Raw genomic sequence first — 22,408 nt, 5'->3', positions numbered from 1 at the left:
AAATTTTGAGCTGAGAAGGTTGGGTAGTAACCTGACAGGCATGGCCCAGAGGCAGGCTGGGTACTGACCTGACTGGCCCAGAGGCAGACTGGGCTGGGTATTGACCAGATGGGCCAGAGACAGACTGGGTACTGACCTGACCGGCGCGTCCCAGCAGCAGGTAGGTGGCGGTCACCTCATTGTACTTGTGTCCATTCAGAGCCTCTTGGATCTCGTCTCTGCTGAAACCCATCCCCACCATCACATCTGCAGGGCACAAGGCATCATCCCTTCAGTCATGTTTTGTCTGAAGAGTATGGTCATTTTACTTTTAAATCTTGGATCTTACATTTGTCAGGGCCAAAAGGACAGAAGCGCATATATTGTGAATTGACCCATACACACACACTTCTACCTCCAGCTGGGCACTACAGCCACCACTCACACATTCATACAGCAACGCAGTGTTCACTCCACAAACAAGCAGGGCACGTGCAGGCAGGTGTATGCAGGGTAGGTAGGGGAAGTGTTGGCAAGGCAGGGGAAGGCAAGACGGATGGCAGGGCAGGTGTGACTCTCACCGATGCGAGTGGTGTCGCTGAAGTCCTCTGCAGGCTCTGTGTGAGGTCTCAGCTCGTTCCCCTCGTAGCCCACATTTATCCACTTGTCTCTCATGATTTGCTGATCCAAAAGAAACAGAGGTAAAGATTATGAAATCATAAGGCCATCCATAGAGTAAAGCTTCTATCATTACGGTAGGAGGTGATTCCCTTTTCTTTTAGTGCCTATGTCCATATATTTGAATATTTCTCACCAAGATATTTTGGGGTAATGCAGTTCATGCAGTTCAGAGTAACGTTAGCAGTGTTATATGTACAGACCAACCTCCAGTGAGCAGCGCTTGGTGGGGTTGAGCACAAGGAAGCGGCGCAGGATGACTTCACAGTCTGTGGACATGTAGAAAGGCACGCGGTACTTGCCGCGCAGCACGCGCTCTCGCAGCTCCTACAACAGGCATACACACAAACAGCAGGGGGCACTCATGTCAAAGGGGTTACTGCAGCAACTACAATTTTGTGACAATGCCATGAGCATGCATGACTGACCTTGAGGTTCTGTCCATCAAAGGGCAGTGACCCGCTGACCAGCGTGTACAGGATGACTCCCAGGCTCCAGATGTCCACTTCAGGCCCGTCGTACTTCTTTCCCTGGAACAGCTCTGGAGCGGCATAGGGTGGGGAACCACAGAACGTGTCCAGTTTGCTGCCCACGCTGAACTCATTACTGAAGCCAAAGTCTGCAATCTTTATATTAGCGTCTGCATCCAGCAGCAGGTTCTCTGCCTGTAACAGCAAGCCCTTGTGTTCACCTGCCCATACACGCCCCAATGTAGTCACATCAACCATTCATTGTAAATAAAGACGTAATGTGATAAACAGGTTTTACAACTTATTAAATTCCCATGGGAAATTGAGATAAATAAAGAATACTTTCTGGTAGCTAAGGTGGCCCAGGGGGGACTATCTTGACTGGATATGTGCAGTCAGTGTGGGTATTAAGGTTAAGCAGTGTAGGCATTGTTCTCCTAAGTGTGTACCTTCAGGTCCCTGTGGACGATGTTCTTCTGGTGGCAGTAGTGTACCGCAGAGACGATCTGTGGAGAGCACACAGATGAGAGCAGAACAGGACACAGGAGCAGTCTCTGTAGGTCTGTAGTACGGTTGGGCAATTAATCTAATTAATTTGATTAATTTGTGTTTTTGATGATCAAGATTTTGAAAAATAGCAAAAATAATAAAGTCAAGGAGTATTATGAAAGATGTTTACACCTGACTCTTACTTGCAAAGCAGGGTTATAGTGCAATGATAAGAATGAAATGAAAATGTAAAGATTTTCCCCCGTTCCCCTGTTTTACTTTGATTAAAATCGATTAAAATCGTAATAGTCCAATGTGTGCTGCAAAAGAAAAGAAAAGAAAAAAAAAGATTTTATTTTTTACCATATTTCCCAGCCCTAGTCGGTAGGACTGTGCATGGTGTAGTGTAAAATTTTAAACTGGATTTTGATACTAAAAAATCTACTCAGTATTGATTTCAATACGACAATAATACTAATAATGATATAAAATAATTTTACAATATAAATAATGAAAGAGATACGGATAAATAGAAAATAGATATAGATAAATTACCATGTGGTCTTATATCTTTTTTTTAATTTATTTTATTTATTGCAAGACATACAAACATAGTGAGGCAGCTAGCCGAGCAGTACACCATCCGCCCCTTCGGAGCAAACCTCTGACCTGGTCAGGGGTGGGTCTGCTCTCTGCTGGGGGATGGCTTCAAACCTGGCTTGTGGCCTTCCCCGTATATTCAACTAAGCCAATTTGTTGTTGTTTTTTTGGAAATCAGATAAAAACAACAGTATAAATAAATAAAATATTATTCATTAAAATGAATAATGATAGTGATCATAATAATAATAGAAGAAGAAAGAACAAAAAAGAAAGAAAGAAAAAGTAAAAGAAGTAGAAAATAGTATGAGTGTCAAGCTGGTATGTGTTTGATAAATTGATCAGAATAAGAGCAGTGGTTAAAACTGCTTGAAATGGTAATAATGATGGCGAGAGTGTATACCATAATATATTATTAATGGTTAATTATGCTGAAATGAAGAGTCATCTAAGTCATAAAAATATACCAAAAAATAATAAAACAATAGCAATCATCATAATTTAGGATCCACTTTTAACACAGAAAACATGAGAAAAAGTACATATATAACAGAAGAAAAACAAAATACATAATAGTAGTAGTAATAATAATTATAATAAAATAAACAAGAATCTGTAGTTAAGTGAGTTTAGCTGTTTTGCAAAAAGTGTAAGAGGGCATTCCAGTTAGGGGGGATTCTGTTGTGTCGGTAATTGTGAATGATTGTTCTATGGAGATGTATTCTAGACGTAGATTTTTCCATTGACTGAGGGTAATTTTGTCTTTTGACTTGCAGTTGATAAATATTGTTTTCTTGGCTATAGTTGTGGCTAGTAGGAGCAGTTTAGTTTCAGTTGGTTCTACGGTAATATGGGATATGTCTCCTGGTAGGCAGATTGAGGGAGAGTCAGGGATGCAGCAGTCCAAGAGGGTAGAGAGTGATTCTGTCACCTGTCTCTAAAATTGGAACACAGGTGATCAGAACCATAAGGCATGGATGTAGATGTCGATGGGGTTTTGTGTGCAGATGGTGCATTTGTCTGTATTTGAGCTAAATTTTGCAATATGGGCTTGGAATGGGAGGTCACATATTGGGATGCCATCACAAATTGCCTGCTCAATATCGGACCAGATGTTGTCTGATGGGTGAGAGTGAGTCCATTTGAAAATATATTGCAGTTGCATTGCTACTGAGTAATGAAAAAAGTTTGGTGTTCTAAGTCCACCTTGTGATTTAAGTTTTATTTTGCTAGTAGAATTTTGATATTATAGAGTTGAGAGATTGGAACCAGTTTGAAGTTGGATCAGTTGGGATCATGGAGAGGAGATCTAGTTGGACCTAGTGGGACTAGCTCAGGAGAGCAGAGCAGGCTATCGCAAGAGTGAGCACGATGTCACGTTGAAGGGAGATCACAACAAGGAAATACAACTTATCAAGCAAGCTTAAATTACCATAAGATAAGAAAGACTATAAAAACATCTCAACACTAAACTGACACATCACAGCATCCTGACACATAACTACTACAATCAACACCAGCAAAACAAACGCAAGAAAACAGACTCTGCCACAGATATATATTATATATATATATTATCTCAAAATGACTGAGATTCAGGTCAGTTTACTCGATAGCATCAACAACAAACTCGGACCTGCACTTCACAATAAAATTAAGGAGCTGCGTCACAACCTTGATTTCACTCACGATCAAAAGTTTCTCTAGTTCAATCTAATACAGAACTCAAAATGTCAGTTAAATCTCTCAAAGGCAAACTGGACCTGGTCAAACAACATAGCACAGGGGTGTCAAACTCATTTTCACCGAGGGCCACATCAACAAAATGGTTGCTCTCAAAGGGCCAGATGTAACTGTAAGATAAATGTCACTACGTTTTAATCTTGTTAATTAACCCCTTAGCATTCCGGGTGATTTTGGTGAAATTGCCTTTGTTCTGACCTCTCCAAATTAAAATAATCACCATTATTGAACCCTCAGTAGTAACTGCACTAGTTTGGGGTCTTTGTAAAGGTAACACCCTATAGTTTTACCCACAGGCGTCAGAATCACTGTAAGTTTGTCTGCTGAGCATTTATACACTTTGGAACACACATAAAAAAAAAAAAATTGTCATCCTCGCCAAAAAAAAATTGTGAAAATGAAGGTGTAGAAAGCTGCAGTGGGGAGCTGGGGACAAAAATACACCATACCTCAACTGACAAGACTGTTGACCACTTACATTTCAAATTTGAGGTCAATACCTATAAAAATGAGAGTTTTACAATCATTTTATCATGAGTAAGTCCAGGCCTCTCCAAACCTATCCGAATGAAGACATTTGGAGAACGTTTGGAAAAAGTGCAATAACTTTTGAATGTTTCAACCCACAGACATCAACGAGGGCTCTACTGAAAACTCACACTGAGAGGAATCTGTATCTGCACACCCAGCTGCTCTATTACTGTACATTTATATATCATATCAAAACACAATATAAAATGTATATTTGTATATAAAATACAGTCAAAACAAGTGCTATGGGTCAAAATAAATATATATTTACAAACTACACACTACAAACAATCAACAAACACACACACTTCAAAATGTAAACAAACACACACTGGAAACTGAGAACACACTGTACATGATTGTACAGTGAGACAGTCATTCTGCAACAGTGGAGACAGTCATTCTGCAACAGTGGCAACCCGAACCCGAAGGTTGGAGGATCGAGTCCCACTCGGACCAATTTCTGTCATTGTGTCCTTAGTTCTGTCATTGTGTCCTTAGGCAAGACACTTCACCCAAGTGGTGTGTGCGTGATGATTGGTGGTGGTCGGGGGGCGCAGATTGGCATTAGCTAATGCTAATGATTACACATGATACACATTTGACCCACAATTAAGTGAATAGCAGAATAAACCACGCTTACCGATCAGGAACAGCATCCAGTCCATGAAAACATAAGGTCCCTCTACTCCTGAGTCCACCATGAGATCTTCACTCGGTTCCACGAACCGCTCCGGGTCCGAGATGCCTCTAGTTTAACTTGTACAAACATCCACAGTGTCCTCGGTCGCGCACTTCCTTTGTTTTGTCCGTTTCGTCATGTTTAAAACGCAAAACTGCTGCGTAAAATTGCGTAATTTTACGCGCGGATCTTTATATCCAGTCTCATGTTTTTACGCACGCAGCAAACTCCGTCTGTTTACAGTAAACCACTGCATGTCACGCATCAGCGTGTTCCACAGTTCATGGGCTTTAAGAGGAAAACATCACTAAACGTGTGTAATGTAACAGCTTGATTCTACAAGGGGGAGAGTGGGGCGTACTCTTTCAGTCATCTGTAGCTCTCATTCACTGTCCGCGGCTCCAGTAACCCACAGCCCCCACCTTATTGGCCAACTTTGGTGTCAATCACAAGCTAACAAGTTTGTTTTGTGCTGAGGAATAAAGTTGGCGCTGTCAGAAGTGTATTATGCCTGAAACTGACAAAAGAAATGCAGAGAAGTGACGGAACAGATTTCACTTTCCTGCAGCAGATTGGACATGGAGGCTCTAACTTCCTTTGTGGACATAATTTCTTGACTGGATTATATTCTCTGGACCTTTACGAAACGAATGAGACCAACTTTGTGTGAATATGTTGATGTTTGACAGAACCAGAGCACTAAATGGTAAGTGCAGTGCAAATCCACATTTCTGACTTCTCTGTAAAAACGGCTTTCCCGGGCGGGCCGTCGGAACGCTAAGTGGTTTCTAGATTTATTACTTACTCAAGTTACAAATATCGCATATGGATTTGCATAGACATGAAAAAATGTCTGTTTAACTGTGTATCTCCTGATAAACTGACATACTTTATTTTCTTTGTCACGGGCCACATAAAATGACGTGGCGGGCCGCATTTGGCCCACAGGCCTTGAGTTTGACACATGTGACATAGCAGATCATTAAATGAAACCATATTAGACCTGGGCCACGCTGGAGGGACTATGTCTCTCGGCTGGCGCTGGAGGACGTGTCTGGGGTGAGGGAAGTCTTGGAGTCCCTGCTTAGATGGCTACCCCTGCGACCCGGCCGCGGATAAGCAGAAGAAAATGGATGGATGGATATTAGACCTTCAAACTCGGAGCATGCAGGACAACATCATATTCTCCAGAATACAGGAAAACAAAGACGAGGAAACGTTTAAGGAATTCATGAGAGCCCAACTCAAACTTGCACCAGACACAGTTAACAACATAACATTCCTCAGAGTACACCGTATCGGACCCACTTCAAAAAAAGGACCCAGACCCCTAGTGGCCAAGTTTGAGCACTTCAAACACAGGGAACTGGTGAAAAGCAGGGGCAAACAGCTAAAAGGCACTACATGTGGACTAAATGACCAATTCCCCGAGGAAATACAGGAGTGCAGAAAGACACTGTATCCCATATTGAAGAACAGCAGAAAAAACCATAAATGCGCATATCTGGTGGTGGACAAACTATACATTGAGGGACAGTTATACAGAGACTCTTCGTCAACGATATGGCTCTTTTCAAAAGGTACTATACACTGCCCAATAGATGACCCCAACCGCACCACTCTTACCCCCCCAAGAACACATACACACACTCACACACACACACTCAAAACACAACATCATAATTTCACACAGATGACGTTTTCAACCTGAAATGTCTTTGCTTAAATTTGTATCACTGAACATCAGACACACCAATTTAACAGCATTTATTCTGCTGATTTCAACTCAAAGCAAAGAGGACTACCCATTCTCATAAACAAGAAACTCACATGCACTCACAAAACCGCAATTTCAGACCCAGAAGGACGTTTTATAATAGTCAATATCTCAATTAACAATAACTCTATAACAACTGGAAACCTATATGGACCAAACACAGACAACCTGACTTTCTCCCATAACTTCTTCACATCCCTGTCCCTACACTCAAACTGCTCTGTCATTGTTAAAGGTGACTTTAACACTCTTATAAACCCATCAATCGACCTATCCCATAAAAGATCACAATACACTGAAGTATAAACAATATATGAATGAAATGGGCCTAAGCGATAGCTGGCGACATTAAAACCCAACAGCAAGGCAATACTCCTTCTACTCCCCAGTCCATAGGTCCTAATCTTGCATTGCTCATTTCCTTGTTACTAACTCAATAATATCAAACATCACAAATCCCACAATACACCACATTGTTATCAATGATCATGTCCCAATAACATTTATTTGGAATAACTCGAACCCACATAAAACAACAGAACAAAATGAACTGGAACAGAAAATAAATCAACAGGAAACCATAAATGCAAACAACTCCACAGAAAAATACAAGACAAACTAAGGCAGCATAATTACAAGTTCAATCATTTTATTAATAGTAAAACCAAATTTATGATACACAGACTATGACAAGAGCACTTCCACCACAATAATAAATGAGGCAAATATCTAGCTAATCAAATAAAGCGAAATAAAGAAAAAGCTATAATTGTTAGTATTAAGGACTCCGAAGGAAAGCCAACACAGTCACCAGAAGAAATAAACCACATATTCAAGGACTTTTATACATCCCTATACTCATCAGACAAAATAACCGAACAATCAGACATAAATGTCTTTCTAAACAATATTACTCTCAAAGCTCTCACAAGACCAAATAAGCATGCTTGAGGCTCCTATAAACGACAAGGAACTACACACTGCAATCAAATTAATACCCAACAACAAGGCCCCAGGACCTGGTGGCTTTCCTGCTGAGTTCTACAAGCATTTCTGGACCATTCTCTCCATTGTTCCTTTGCCTCATTATTGAAATTAAAGAAACAAACAGATTACCCATACACATGAACAATGCAATAATCTCACTCATCCCAAAACCCAACAAAGATCCAACACTACCCTCAAAGTACTGGCCCATCTCTCTTATCAACGCTGACTTTAAAATCATTTACAAAAGAATTAGCTCATCGAATTGAAAAAGTTATCCTCCATCATACACCCAGATCTAACAGGCTTAATTAAAAACAGACATTCATCAAATAACACCCGCAGACGATTCAATTTAATGCAATATTCAACCACTCAACAAAATCCAACCATAATAGTCCCACTATATGTGGTTTTAGATCTAATCCCTCAGGCATCCAGGTAGGTTCCATAGTAGTCCATGGGCATATACTTTTCCATGGTCTTATACTTGTTCTGATACAGCTCAAGATCATTCTAAAGCTATTCAGTAAAGGTTCATAGTTTTAGTATCAGTTAGTATTTGATTTCTGATACTTTTGACAACCCTAGAATGGCGTGAGTACAGAGACTGACTAACCTGTCTAAACTTGGCTCGAGCCTCCTTCTCCTTCATTCGGCCGTGAGCCACGAGGTAGTCAAACACTTCACCTGCAGCAGCACAACAAACAATACACTGTAGAAACAATCTATATACATGTAGTCTGGCAAAGGGGCGTGTGCAGACAGACAGAGGGGCATGGCCAGACAGAGGGGCATGGCCATACAGAGGGGCATGTGCAGGCAGACAGAGATGCGTATGCAGACAGAAGGGCGTTCGCAGACAGACAGAAGGGCGTTCGCAGACAGACAGAGGGGTGTGCGCAGGCAGACAGAGGGACATGCGCAGACAGACAGAGGGGCATGCGCAGACAGACAGAGGGGCATGCAGACAGACAGAGGTGCGTGTGCAGACAGACAGAGGTGCGTTTGCAGACAGACAGAGGTGCGTGTGCAGACTAGCTCACCTCCGCTGGCGTACTCCATGACCAGGTACAGGGTCTTCTCTGTTTCAATCACCTCAAACAGTTGGACTGTAAAGGAAAAGTGAGAAGTCAGGGATGAGAGATCAGGGGTGAGAGGTCAGGCATCAGCAGGTCAGGGTTGGCCAAACATGTGATACAGCTCACCTATGTTGGGATGGTTCAGAGTCTTCATGATGCGCATCTCCCGGTATAGCTGAGGACAGACAGACAAAATGTATACTTGAGCTTTCTGCTTTGCTATGCTGTTAAGAGATTCCTGATTAGGGCAGGGCCATTCACAGAGTAAGTATTATGACTAGATTTGCAATAATCAGTTGAAAGTGCAAATTTTAAACATGTCTAGGAGCTTGAGATCGACAGATGTGGGGATTTTTCCACAGTCAATGTCGATAAAGTCAATATTTTTGGTACAATATGTAGGCCAGACACATCCACACCCCTGTTTCACAACAAACCTATAAGAGCTGTGTGCATTAGGGCTGGGCGATATGACGATCTGCTATTTTGATGATATCATTCATTCACCATTTGAATTTAAATAATCACAGTGAAGTGTGAAGTGTTTCAGAAAAAGCAGAAGAGTTTAAGGTCATGTAAGGTAAGTAAAGTCAACAGAAAGAGAAAAAGTTTAAATGACTTGAAGTGATAGAATCAAATTGTGATCTGACTCCCAGAAAATTATGATTATGTTTTTTTGCCATATCGCTCTCCCCTACTGTGCAATCATATTTTGTGCATTGCCTATTGTGTAATCATATTTTGTGCAATGCCTACTATGGCAATATTCACGGGCCTATTCTGATGTTTGTTGGCAGATACACTCAAATATTGAACATATCTCCAGACAGACAACATATAGTCTGTTCCACCTGTTCAGACAGACTGGGGTATATACTGCACTGTGGTGTGAGGCAAGAGCAGAGTGCCAAGAGGATTGTATACATACATGGACAACATAGATTGTATACATAAATGGACATAGCTAACCTTCTAGCTGCTGCTTTACAAATAGAACGTGAGCATGGGCACGATTCGGCTCCATCAACACTGGCTCCAATTCACTTTCTACTGAAAAAACATGGCCCCTCTCTCTGCTGTCAGGCTAGTCATGTTGGTCTTAAAATGTATTAACCTGCTCTACATGATCCTGGGGTTTTTATTTTGTTATTTTGTCCCCAAATCAAGATATAAACAATAACATCAACAATCAGGTGCCTTCTTTGATTTGACTGACAGTGCTGCTAAGTGCCCACCCCCTTCCAAATCAGTGGTGCAGGCGGGAAAGGGCGTGCACCTTCAACAAGCTCGCTCCTGATTGACTCATTGGTCACTGTGATACATGCGCTCGGATTTCGAAATATAGAACTGGGCTCCAGATTAGCCACTATAACTGCTAGCCTCCATTGGCTTCATTTGGCTTGAGCCGAACGCTATGGGTGACATCACACTCACTTAGTCCACTTCTTTATACAGTCTATGGGCAGAGTCAGGTGATCTAGTAGACTGCACCTGCATGCCAACAACCAGCTTTTTTTGTTCATCCTTTAATTCAGATTAGAGCAGGACAGGGCAGTCACACCCAGAAGGTATCACCGCATGGACATTGCCTTGGCAACACTCACAACAACATACATACAACAGATCTGGTCAATGACTTATAATGAAGCCAAAGAGATGAATCTATTATAATATTCACGTCTTGAAGAATTTGTTGTCATAATTTCAGGTGGAGGGCATTTTGGGGCTTGAAGTCCTTTAAATTGAAAACATTCATGTGTTTTTGAATTGTTATAATCTTATAACTAATATTATATTTCACTAAAGTTTATGCTACAGAGAATACATAAAGCTTTGAGAACAGGACAGGCCCAGTAATTATATGTTTATAATTTTAGAATGTGTAATGTGAACCCAACCCATTTTGATTCTTTTCATTCATGATGTCCACATTAAACCAGTCATAGAGCAATTTGACAGTATTTTACACCAGATGCCCTTCCTACCCCATTAGCCACACTATTATGACTGTATGTCCAGGAGCATGTGCCCTGCTGAGCTCAAATTAGAAGTATTGTGTATTTGTTTCTAGGTTACCTTCTGTAAGCTAGTGGGATTCAGCTGTGTTTTATCGATGATCTTTATGGCGACCTAGAGAAAAGAGAAAGCAAACGTCACAGCAGAACGTTTTCCAACTTCACATTTTAAACATGTCCAGAAGAATTGACAAAAAAATAGAAATTGACAAACTAATAGAAGAATCATATTTCAGAACATGTTTGTACAGTACAGTTGTCCCTCACTATAAAGTGGTTCACCTTTCGTGGCCTTGCTGTTTCATGGATTATTTTTGTGCAATTTTGTAAATTTTATTTTTACAGCGTATGAATGCACATTGTGTTCTGCGTCCTGATTGGCAAAGAGACTGTAGATCACTGTAGATCAGCATTTAAACAAGAGAGAAATGTGAAAAAATGTTAATGCCTCTCTGAGAAAAGTGTATAAAGTGTGTGGTGAGGGGTTTTACAGCCTTAAAACAATATTATTTTTAGAACATAACCCCCTGGGTGTACTTCAAAAATTGCAGCATTTACAATCCAGTTTTTGTAATTTACAATTGCATCCACTCAAATTGCAAAAGGCTATAGTAGATGATTTTTCTAGATTTGGCTCAGATATAATTCTGCCCGAGAATATATCAACTGAGTAAACTTAAAAGACTAAATTGTTATCTGTAATCAGTCAAAAATATATTTGATTTGAACATGTTTAGATTAAATTTAGGGACAAAGACAGGTCATGTTTATTACATTTAAAAAACAAAATCTTACATCTTGTTCTTTAAATATTCACTAAGTAAATTTTTGGGTCCACAACCATCTACATGGAGGCAAGAAGTACCCCACCAGGGTACTGGTCAGCTCTGTGGTGAAGTGGCTCACAGCATGTTTTTCAAGGTTTTTTTTGGAGTAATAAAACCTCCAGTGAAGACAAGATGCAAGATAAACATAACATATTCTAGAACATTCTGGGCCAGATAAGGCACAATTTTTTGACCCCGTATGGAAATGTGTCCTCTGCATTTGACCCATCCTTCAAAGCCACTGGAGGATTGGATGCCACAGTGTTTTGCCAGGGGACTAGCTCTAGCTAGCAGATTTTAGCTGTAAGATTTGACCTATGGTGTATGGCAGGGGTAGGCAAACTTTCTGACACTCAGGTCATAATGGGTTCTAAAATTTTACAGAGGGGCCAAGCTAGGATATATGTATATATTACAATAGATATTTGGCTTATAACATGTAGCAAAGCATGAATATACAAGGCTCATTGTATAAATTGTTTTCCAAATGCATTAATTAAATTAATAATGAATTTATTACATTTCAGTTAAATAAACAGAGCAGAAAAACTTTGAACAAGGTTTACTTTTACCTATTTTAATATAATTTGGTCACATTCAGCTTGTCGAATCAATAAGCCCAAAGAGCCATGTGTGGCCCCTGGGCCGTAGTTTGCCCACGTCTGGTGTACGGTTTGGTTTGGGTTGATAGAGGAAATCCACCCAGACACAAGGAGAACATGCAAACTCCACACAGCAAGGTCTGCCGACCCAGGGATTGAACACAGATTCTTTTTGCAGTGAGGCATGAGTGCTAGCCACTCAGTCACCATGCTACAAAGCAATAACTTGGAGATAAGCAGGGACCGGACCCTTTACCAGAAAAGTTACATAGTACATAGTAAAACCAGTTTAATATTGAGAAATTAAGTAATTTCACCAAAGGTGGAACTTGATTTATTTGCAGAGCAGAAGGTGGTTACCTCGCGGCCAGTAAGGATGTGGCGGGCCAGTTTGACTTTGGCAAAGTTGCCCTTGCCAATGGTCTTGAGGAGGCGGTAGTTCCCGATGTGGGGCTGCTCATCTGAACACACTGCGATGGAGTTCCGACAGCGGGCCCCCAGTGAGCGACTGGACCAGGCACATGCCTTATCCGACTGGCCCCCGGACAGTGCTACCTGCTGGGCACACAAGAAGGAAAAGACAGGTGTGAGATAACTCTGGGCTGTCATGAAACTATAATCTGAAGTATGTTACTTAATATGCAACTTGTTATAAAGCATTTTATTGTCAGAGAATCAGGACGTGCGCTGTTTGCTGTTAGCATTAACATGATGGCCCCTATACATCGCCACCTACTGGGCACACAGAGAAAAGACAAGTGTGAGATAACTGTGGGCTAGCTCTGTCATAAAACCACAGTTTGAAGTACGATATGTTGCACCTGAAAATACCATGACAAATGATAATATCATTTTACAGTCCTTAATGCCAAGGACTCAGTACCTAAAGGCACTGAAAAGTAAACCCTTTTGAAAATGCACTATACCAGTGGTCCCCAACCACCGGGCCGTGGACCGGTACCGGTCCGTGGATCAATTGGTACCGGGCCACCGGCCGTCCAAGAAATAATTAATTATTTCCGTTGTAATTATTATCTGAGTCTGAACAATCGTTTATTTTGAAAAATCTTATATTTTGAAAAATGACCGGATTCTCTCGGTTACATTTCCGTCACTTGAGCGCCGACAATTTAGCCACTTAGCGTTCCAACGGCCCGCCCGCGACGGCCTTTACGTTACAACTTTACAGCAATGTACGTGTATTTCTGCGTCACCCACACAAACAATCTACACATCAAATGAAAGCTACGGCATTCACCTTTCTGAATATGTAAACCATTTACACCTCTAATCACCACAGTGCTGACAGGAAAGCCATTTTTACAGAGAAGTCAGAAATAGGGATGGGACGATATAAAATTTTAGACTCACGATTATCGTGGCCAAAATAATCACGATTAACGATATTATCGCGATAATTATTAACCTGTAAACGTTCCGACGGCCCAGGCCTACTTTACAACTTTACAGCAATGTGCATACACTTCTGCGTCACCCACACAAACAATCTACACATCAAATGAAAGCTGCAGCGCTCGTCTTTCTGGATATGCAAGCCATTTTCACCTGCAATCACCAGAGCGCTGACAGGAAAGACGTTTTTACAGAAAAGTCACAAAGTGTGAATCTGGACTTCACTTACCATTGAGCACTCTGGTTCTGTCAAACGTCAACATATTCACACAAAGTTGGTCTCATTTGTTCCCTAAAGGTCCAGAGAATATAATCCAGTCAAGAAATTATGTCCACAAAATAAGATCCTCCATGTCCAATCTGCTGCAGGAAAGTACTCCAAATATGAAATCTGCTCCGTCACTTCTTTGCCTTTCTTTTGTCGATTTCAGGCATAATAAACTTCTGACAGCACCAACTTTGTTCCCCAATGCTAAACACATGTGTCAGCTTGTGATTGACACCAGTGTTGGCCAATAAGGTGGGGGTTGTGGGTTACTGAGGCCGCAGACAGCGAATCAGTGCTACAGATGACTGAAAGTTTACGCCCCACTCTTCCCCTTGTAGAATCAACCAATTACATCACACGCGTTTAGTGACGTTTTCCCCTTACAGCCAATGAGCAGCGGGACAGGATGATGTATCACATGCCATGGTTTTCCGCAAACAGACGTACCCGGAAGAAAATGTGTACTCCTCAATGCCATGATGCCGAAATGGACCGGTCCTTGTTGCGCCGGAAGTGACACAAGTGCCCGTCGACGAACACTTAATTTTTTTTAATTAAGGCACTTTGGTGAATTGGGAAACGAATGGATGCAGAAATGTGTGCATAATGGCGCATTTTACACACTGTTGTTTTGCGTTTTAAACATGACGAAACGGACAAAACAAAGGGAGTATGTGATCGAGGACACTGTGGATGTTTGTACAAGTTAAACTAGAGGCATCACGGACCTGGAGCGGTTCATGGCAAAGAGTAAAGATCCCACAGTGGACTCAGGAGTAAAGGACCTTATTTTTTGATGGATTGGATGCTGTTCTCGATCGGTAAGCGTGGTTTATTCTGCTATTGACTTAATTGTAGGTAAAATATACCGTGTATAATCGTTAGCTTTGCTTCACAGTTGCACATAGTGCGCATTCGGACCATGCGCTCTGGCACACTTGTGTTCAGCTGTATGGATTAGACTTTGAACTATATTCTGTCAGATATCAACAATAAACAGACAGAGATAAGCACAGAAGCTACAAGTGTCATTGCTATGTCAGAGTGGGCAAACACCAGAACTAACATCTAAACGTTGTATTGGAACTGGAAACATGAGGCAGTGTGGTGCAATAAAGGTGATTATAATCGTGCGCGATGATCGCGATTATTAAAAAATGCCACGAACGATTAATTGCGGACCTTATTTATCGCGATTAACGATATTATCGTATATCGTCCCATCCCTAGTCAGAAATGTGGATTTGGACTTCACTTACCATTGAGCACTCTGGTTCTGTCAAACATCAACATATTCACACAAAGTTTGTCTCATTCGTTCTGTAAACGTCCAGAGAATATAATCCAGTCAAGAAATTATGTCCACAAAGGAAGTTAGAGCCTCCATGTCCAATCTGCTGCAGGAAAGTGAAATCTGTTCTGTCACTTCTCTGCATTTCTTTTGTCAGTTTCAGGCATAATAAACTTCTGACAGTGCCAACTTTGTTCCTCAGCACAAAACAAACTTGTTAGCTTGTGATTGACACCAAAGTTGGCCAATAAGGTGGGGGCTGTGGGTTACTGGAGCCGCGGACACTGAATGAGAGCTACAGATGACTGAAAGAGTACGCCCCACTCTCCCCCTTGTAGAATCAAGCTGTTACATTACACACGTTTAGTGATGTTTTCCTCTTAAAGCCCATGAACTGCGGAACACGCTGATGCGTGACATGCAGTGGTTTACTGTAAACAGACGGAGTTTGCTGCATGCGTAAAAACACGAGACTGGATATGAAGATCCGCACGTAAAATTAGGCACGCGTATTGCGTAATTTTACGCAGCAGTTTTGCGTTTTTATGTGTGTTCCAAAGTGTATAAATGCTCAGCAGACAAACTTACAGTGATTCTGACACCTGTGGGTAAAACTATAGGGTGTTACCTTTACAAAGACCCCAAACTAGTGCAGTTACTACTGAGGGTTCAATAGTGGTGATTATTTTAATTTGGAGAGGTCAGAACAAAGGTAATTTCACCAAAATGACCCGGAATGCTAAGGGGTTATAAATTAGCAAAATGAGTTAAAAAAAAAAAAAAAAACCCGGTCCACGGTAAAATCATTTTCAAATCAAATTTAAGTGTTGGCCGGTCCGCGGTGATAAAAAGGTTGGGGACCACTCCACTATACTATATTGTAATCTACTTTAAAATGTTTTTTTTTACAAACTTCAGAATGAAATACTTTAATTAGTTAGCATCTATAAAGAGAGTGGAAGGTAATCAACTGTACAGTCTACATCTTAATTCTTTAAGTACTACAAAAAATACATTTCCCCCTTTAGTGCCAAAAAAAGATATGCACAAGAAAAACTGAGTGTCTTTTTGATGATTTCTTGAGAGAAGTTGATAGTGATTATTGTGACTAGCATAGTGTGGGCCATACTCACTAAAAAGAACATTTGATTATTTTGGGGGATTTTTTTACCAGATCAGTAATGTGCAAAAATGTCTTGGTTAACATTCAAGTATTTCATAAAAAGTGAATGCAGAAATAACCCAAACATATTTTGTACTGTTAGTCCAGATAACTGTCCTTATGTATTATTATTTTAGTCTTTTAGTTGTATGGCTGTTTAATAAATTATATGTGCCTGTATGATGGGACAGGCGTGGTCGCTGGATGTTGATTTTGTTTATGCTCTGCAAACCAGACTGAAAAGGGGAACATAGATCTAGACCCCACTTGCTCCTTTCATTCATTTCATAATAGTCATAGTCATTCATAAGAGTTGTAGGCAACAAAAATGTGACTAGAACTTTTTATTTTGTTTAAATAATTTGGTTTTAGTCAACAAAAATATGACATTGATGAAATATTTTTTGTCTGCAAAATACATACCCTTTGAATCTCCATCTTCTCCTAAATCTCTCCTGTTGTGTAGTTTGAATATGACAAACTCATCTCACACACAGTTAATATGGCACAGTGGCTAATGCTTGTGGACTGGTCTGACATGAGGTTTAAAGAAGTGGTGGAACGTAACAAAGTAAAAATAGTAAAGTACTGTACTTGAGTAAAAAATGTAGGTATCTGCACTTTACTTAAGTCAGGTTTTTCTTCACATTTGAGAGCTGGTATCAGTGCTTTCTACTCCAGAACATTTTTGAAGAGGACAGAAAAGTAAAAGTATTTTGACAGTTGTTGCTTGTAATTTGAGCAAACTAGAATATACAAATAAAAACAGTTAGGAAAAAATATGAATTTGATTGTTTCTGTTGAACAAAATTCAGCACAATCTGTATCAAAATCACAGCATTTGAAACTTTATTACATTTCAAACTCTCCGCAGAATACAACATTTTTTACTCTTACATTTTTAAAAGGGTACTTTAATATTTTTACTCAAGTAGGTTTTTCATGTGATATTTCTATTTATGTATTTTCTCTGGTATCTGGATTTTGACTTTTTTACTTTAGTAACAAAATTGAGTACTTCTTCCACCACTGAAAGTAAGTAATCAGAAACTCACTGTTCTTCTCGTGGTGATCCAGTGTGCAGACCTCAGGGTGACAGATGGAGCAGACTGCATAGGATTAACCCAGCACCACTTTGGGCTCTTGAGCTCCTGACTCCCGGGCCTATGTCAGGACTGCGCCATATGAGGAACAGCCAAGTTTCACTAACAGTGCTTATATTTAGGGGAGTTATGTTTGTGTTCCTAATAAGAACTGAATCTGTGTGCCCTTGCCTACATTTTGAGGACACAAAGGTTTAAGTATAAGTTTTATGAACAGGCCATGCCTCATGTGAAAGCTCAGAACCTCCAGACTACACTCACTGAGCTGCAGAGGCTGCACTAGCACTGATTCATGATTGGCTGCGGGTGCTAGGGTTTAGGTAGTGACCATTCAGATCAGAGAGTCCATTTATGTTTATTTTTGCATATTATTACATTATCCTAAATATACATATATATTTTTTATAACAGATACTTTTGCATCAGCCAAAACACATTACTAATTTGTTAATTTTTTTAATTTTTCCAACAACAAACAACAAAATCTCTTACTTATTCTGCAGAACAAACTGCTCACCCTGTAGTTCAGATCCGTACAAACATGTTCTGGAATTTGTCAGTTATTATTTCATGTTTATTTTTTTGTCAAATCCTGTTCTTGGACAAATCCTATTATTAAAAAATAAATTGCAAACCAAATCACAATCAGAAAGCTTCTCAGAAAAATCACAATTACATATTTTTTCCCAAATGCTTCAGCCCTACTGTACAGTGTTCTTATGTGGGTCGGTTGTGCGGTTGTACTGTCCTCTCTCCTCACATGGCCCTGGCTCATGACTGGCCCCAGGCTCCAGGCTCTGTTCTCCCATTCTCTCACACTCACAGCTCTTATGTGAAGTCCTGTAAACTGAGGACTAAAACTGAGGAGAGCAACAACAGTGCTCAGGTTTTGTCCTTGTTTATAGTTAAAGGGAAGGTAAGCAGAAAAATTGAATAAACATAACCCGTGTCCTCAGATATGAGGTAAATATGCTCAAATCAATTACTTTTAACAATTGTAATTCTTATTTATTCTTATAAAAGCTCATATTACACAATTTCCTGATCTATGTTGTAAGGTTTTATCATCAGCTTGTGTTCCGTTTTATTCACATAGGTTCAACACACAAACCCTGCATATTTAAGCTGAGTTCTTCTCTTAAACAGAAAACACTCTGATCCACCTTGTGATGTCATGAGGTAATACAGGAAGTGGTTCACTGTGTTTTTAAACTGCATGCACCTTTACTAGAGTCAATTGGATAATTTCAGCCCTAGTATTGCCAATCTCTACTGAACAAAAGGTAAAAGTAGCTGTTAACTTGAAAACTACTGTTTTTTGACATCACAAGGTGGAACAGTATTCTGAGCATTGGAGATGTAAACAGGCTAATAATAAAGGGTGATTCAAATATGCATGAATGAAACAAAACACACCTGCAGGTATGTTTTTGATGAGGTAACATAATAACATGGCTCAAAAGAGTCAATTTCGCATAATATAGGATCTTTAATTGCAGATATTGTAATTGGCTCTGTGCACAACAATAGCTGTCAAGTTCCAATCAGAAGGGACAGTCGCATGACCATTTCCGGCATAATGTCATGTCTATGAGTTTTTTGCCAAGTTGCACTAAAATCCCTAAATCCTGACAGTCATTGGACCGGCAGCTCCTCACCACAGACTTTTCTCAGACAGGCATTAACATTTTCTCACATTTCTCTGTTGTTTAAACACTCTCTCTCTTCAAACCTTCGTAGATTATATTCCCCTTCCTCAATGATCACTTTAAATTTGTTGTTCACATGCCTCTGCTCCAGTGGTATCCGCAGAGGTGGCCTCTCCGTGCAGAGAAACACTTAAGTCCAAAGCGTTTCTGAAATTTGTCGGTGCAGAATGTTTCAACGACATTGTGGGTTTTGTCGGGGAGAAAACTTGCAAACATACAGCACTTCAGAGTCACACTGCGATCAAACCTTTATGTAAATGGAACCCTAATATATTGTTCTCACCAGTGTCTTGAGGCTGTGGGCGTGGTGGGTTACAGTTGGGCTAAATATGACATATGTTCTTGCTCTCTTCCTTGCTTAAATAGACCAACACAGCGGACACATGTACAGCTCATCTTTATTTAACAACTTAACTCAACTCATCTCATCTCATGCATGCCCTGTGCACGTTCAATCTTGTTACATTTTTATGAGTGTGCTCCTCAAAAGCGCTGTACTGCAACAATATGTAGGAGCCAAGATTATTATGAAGAAAGTAAATAATGTATCCAAAATAATATAATCAATAATATTCATTGTTAATAAAATAAGTATAAAGTAATAAACAAAATACTAATGACGAAAAAAATGTTAATACATAAAATAATATACAGCAAATAAATCAAAGGTTACATAAATTTGGCTGAACACATTCTGTACTGTACAGGAGACACAGCACGGAGACTGATTGAAAATGGTCTACAGTCCCTTAGCCAATCAGGAAGCAGAACACAATGAACGTTTATATGCTGTAGAAAAAAAGCATGCAAAATAGCGAGGGACCACTGTACACCTAAAAATAATTGGGTTGTCCTCGTCCTTACAATACAAACACATTTAATATTCTGTTGTGCACAGAGCAAGTTTATAGTCTTTCTATGATCTGAATCTTCACTGTCTAAACCAGTCAACAGTGCTAGTGCAGCCTCTGAGTGAATTCTGAAGGTTCTTTCCCCAATGTGAGTCCTGTCTTTACTACGACCACTAGACTTATTGTTCAATATATGAAAGCTTGAACAATATATTTTGGGGATCAATATTTATCGTGTGTGCAATTTCTTTCCAATAGTGGGGAGTCCTTTGTTATTTTTATGTACGATTTGAGCTGTGGAGGGTAGAATAAATAACTTCTATGACTAAATAGTGGTTCATTCTGCTAATTATTTGTTGCAGCTCAGGCATTTTGAAACAGACCTATTAATCAAAACAGACTGTTCAGAGCTTTTAACCATGAGAAAGATGGTCTCTCATTTACCCTCTAAAGTTGTATTTGAAGTGATTCACGCACGTTTGAGTAATCTTTAATCCCTTATTTTCAAGATGCCATATTGCCGATCAACCCGTTTCCACCAGTACATGCCCACTGCTCTGTACTAACTTCATTCTCCAAGTGGTATATCAGTGGTATAAAGAAATTTCAATATTATCGTTTATTGTCTAAACTTTCTATATTATCTTTCAAAATTAGTTACCACAAGAATCACAAAAATAAGCATAATTCTCCTCCTTTTGGCTTTAAGCTGCATTCAATTCAATCTTCCTGTTCCTTAAATCAGACAGGACCCTGCCTCTTTTCCCTCTAGGGCAAAAGTCATTGGTTGGCCTTAAGTTGAGTAGAGAAAGATGCCGATGAAGCCAGACTTCAAGTTCTCTGCACACAGCACCAGCAGTGTGGTCTCTGGAAGAACCTGAGTGTGTCAAGTCTGGTCCAGGTTAGGTCTATCACCATAACATTCTGATGTGCGACATTGCTGAAGAAATTAGACGGTAAATGATAATACTGAAACAAATTTGTGCCACTGACGAGTCAACCCTGAAGCATCATACTGATACATTGCAGCTGATATCATTAACATTCCCTGGAGGTGTGCTTCTAACTGAAGGCACTGCTCTGTAAGAAGCTCTTAGACTTTAATCTGAGCTTTGCTTTCACACAATCTGACTAGAAAGAACCGACTTAGCTAGAACTACAACAGGTGAGATCATTTATGCTGTTCCCGCATATAAAATTACACAAGCTAGCTAACATTAGCCAACATGTTTTCATTAAGTCACTCCTGTTTGTTGAACATCAAACATCAGGGCCGTGAACGGTTGTACTGATCACAGCCTCCTGAAAATATACTGTTTAAATCACATGTTTTTTCTTCGGGCTTAAAACTTAAAACTGGCAGTGTTTTCTAATATGTGCATTGTGGCACCAGTGTTAACTGCTGAACATTTCACCATAGAGATACATGTAGATATACCTCTAGCTTGATGTCACTGCAAAGTATCTATTGTTTCATTCTCCTATTTATAGCAGCTCATGTATTGTTACTACTTAGTTAGCTGTAGTTAATATAGATAATGGGTGACAAAAATTATTCGACACTCTACATGTCAAATTTAATAGTAGTACAGAAAAATATCAAAAAGTTGCACACTACTACAAAGAAAAAGTATCCACGATAAATATTGGCCTTCAAAAATGATTGTTCCATCTTTCATATACTGAATGATAAGTTGATACAGGCCTAGGTCCTGGTAGAAAACACTGTATTGGAGCTGATCCAGGATACCTTTTACACTCAGACAAAATGAAACACCAAAAAGAACAACTCTGGGATATTTTAATGTCGTGTCAGTTTGATTCGATAGCTTTAAGTGTCCCCTTAAGGCAGCATTACAAGGTCTAGTGCATGTCTGCAGAAGGGCTCTACCCCTATTGTCCCCCTAATCAAACCTGAGTTAAAGGGACACTCCCCGCAGCGATCAGTGGGGCCCTGGGCCACTGGGTGCTGCAGTGGGGACCTGGGGCACGACTCTCATCTCATAACGCATTTAAGAGTAATTACAGTATTACCTGTAGGTCGTCTCTGTTTTAGACTCTTTCCAATGAATGAGGCCAATAGCGCACAGATTTGTGCTTTTGGTCCACATCTGACAGACATAGATTAGTAAACAGACCTATGTCGGCT

General features: G+C 40.1%; 1 protein-coding gene across 4 annotated transcripts in view; it reads right to left on the bottom strand.

The window, feature by feature from the left end:
* The window catches only part of mark4b (MAP/microtubule affinity-regulating kinase 4b), a 34,583-nt gene that overhangs the window by 11,352 nt on the left and 823 nt on the right, over positions 1–22,408 (bottom strand). For 3 of the 4 annotated variants that reach the window (XM_033976505.2, XM_055226249.1, XM_033976507.2), the window contains exons 2-11: positions 12,823–13,020; positions 11,095–11,148; positions 9,145–9,193; positions 8,983–9,048; positions 8,556–8,626; positions 1,577–1,633; positions 1,086–1,322; positions 865–984; positions 561–660; positions 137–246 (exon numbers count right to left, since the gene is read on the bottom strand). In XM_033976505.2, coding sequence (XP_033832396.1) covers positions 137–246; positions 561–660; positions 865–984; positions 1,086–1,322; positions 1,577–1,633; positions 8,556–8,626; positions 8,983–9,048; positions 9,145–9,193; positions 11,095–11,148; positions 12,823–13,020 — 1,062 coding nt within the window. The remainder of the gene's footprint in view (positions 1–136; positions 247–560; positions 661–864; positions 985–1,085; positions 1,323–1,576; positions 1,634–8,555; positions 8,627–8,982; positions 9,049–9,144; positions 9,194–11,094; positions 11,149–12,822; positions 13,021–22,408) is intronic. The other variant, XM_033976506.2, reaches the window with a different exon arrangement.

The sequence above is a fragment of the Periophthalmus magnuspinnatus genome, chromosome 13 (assembly GCF_009829125.3).
Source record: "Periophthalmus magnuspinnatus isolate fPerMag1 chromosome 13, fPerMag1.2.pri, whole genome shotgun sequence".
Taxonomy (NCBI): Eukaryota; Metazoa; Chordata; class Actinopteri; order Gobiiformes; family Gobiidae; genus Periophthalmus; species Periophthalmus magnuspinnatus.
Note: the sequence above shows the minus strand (reverse complement) of the source record. Positions and strands in the feature narration are given on the sequence as shown.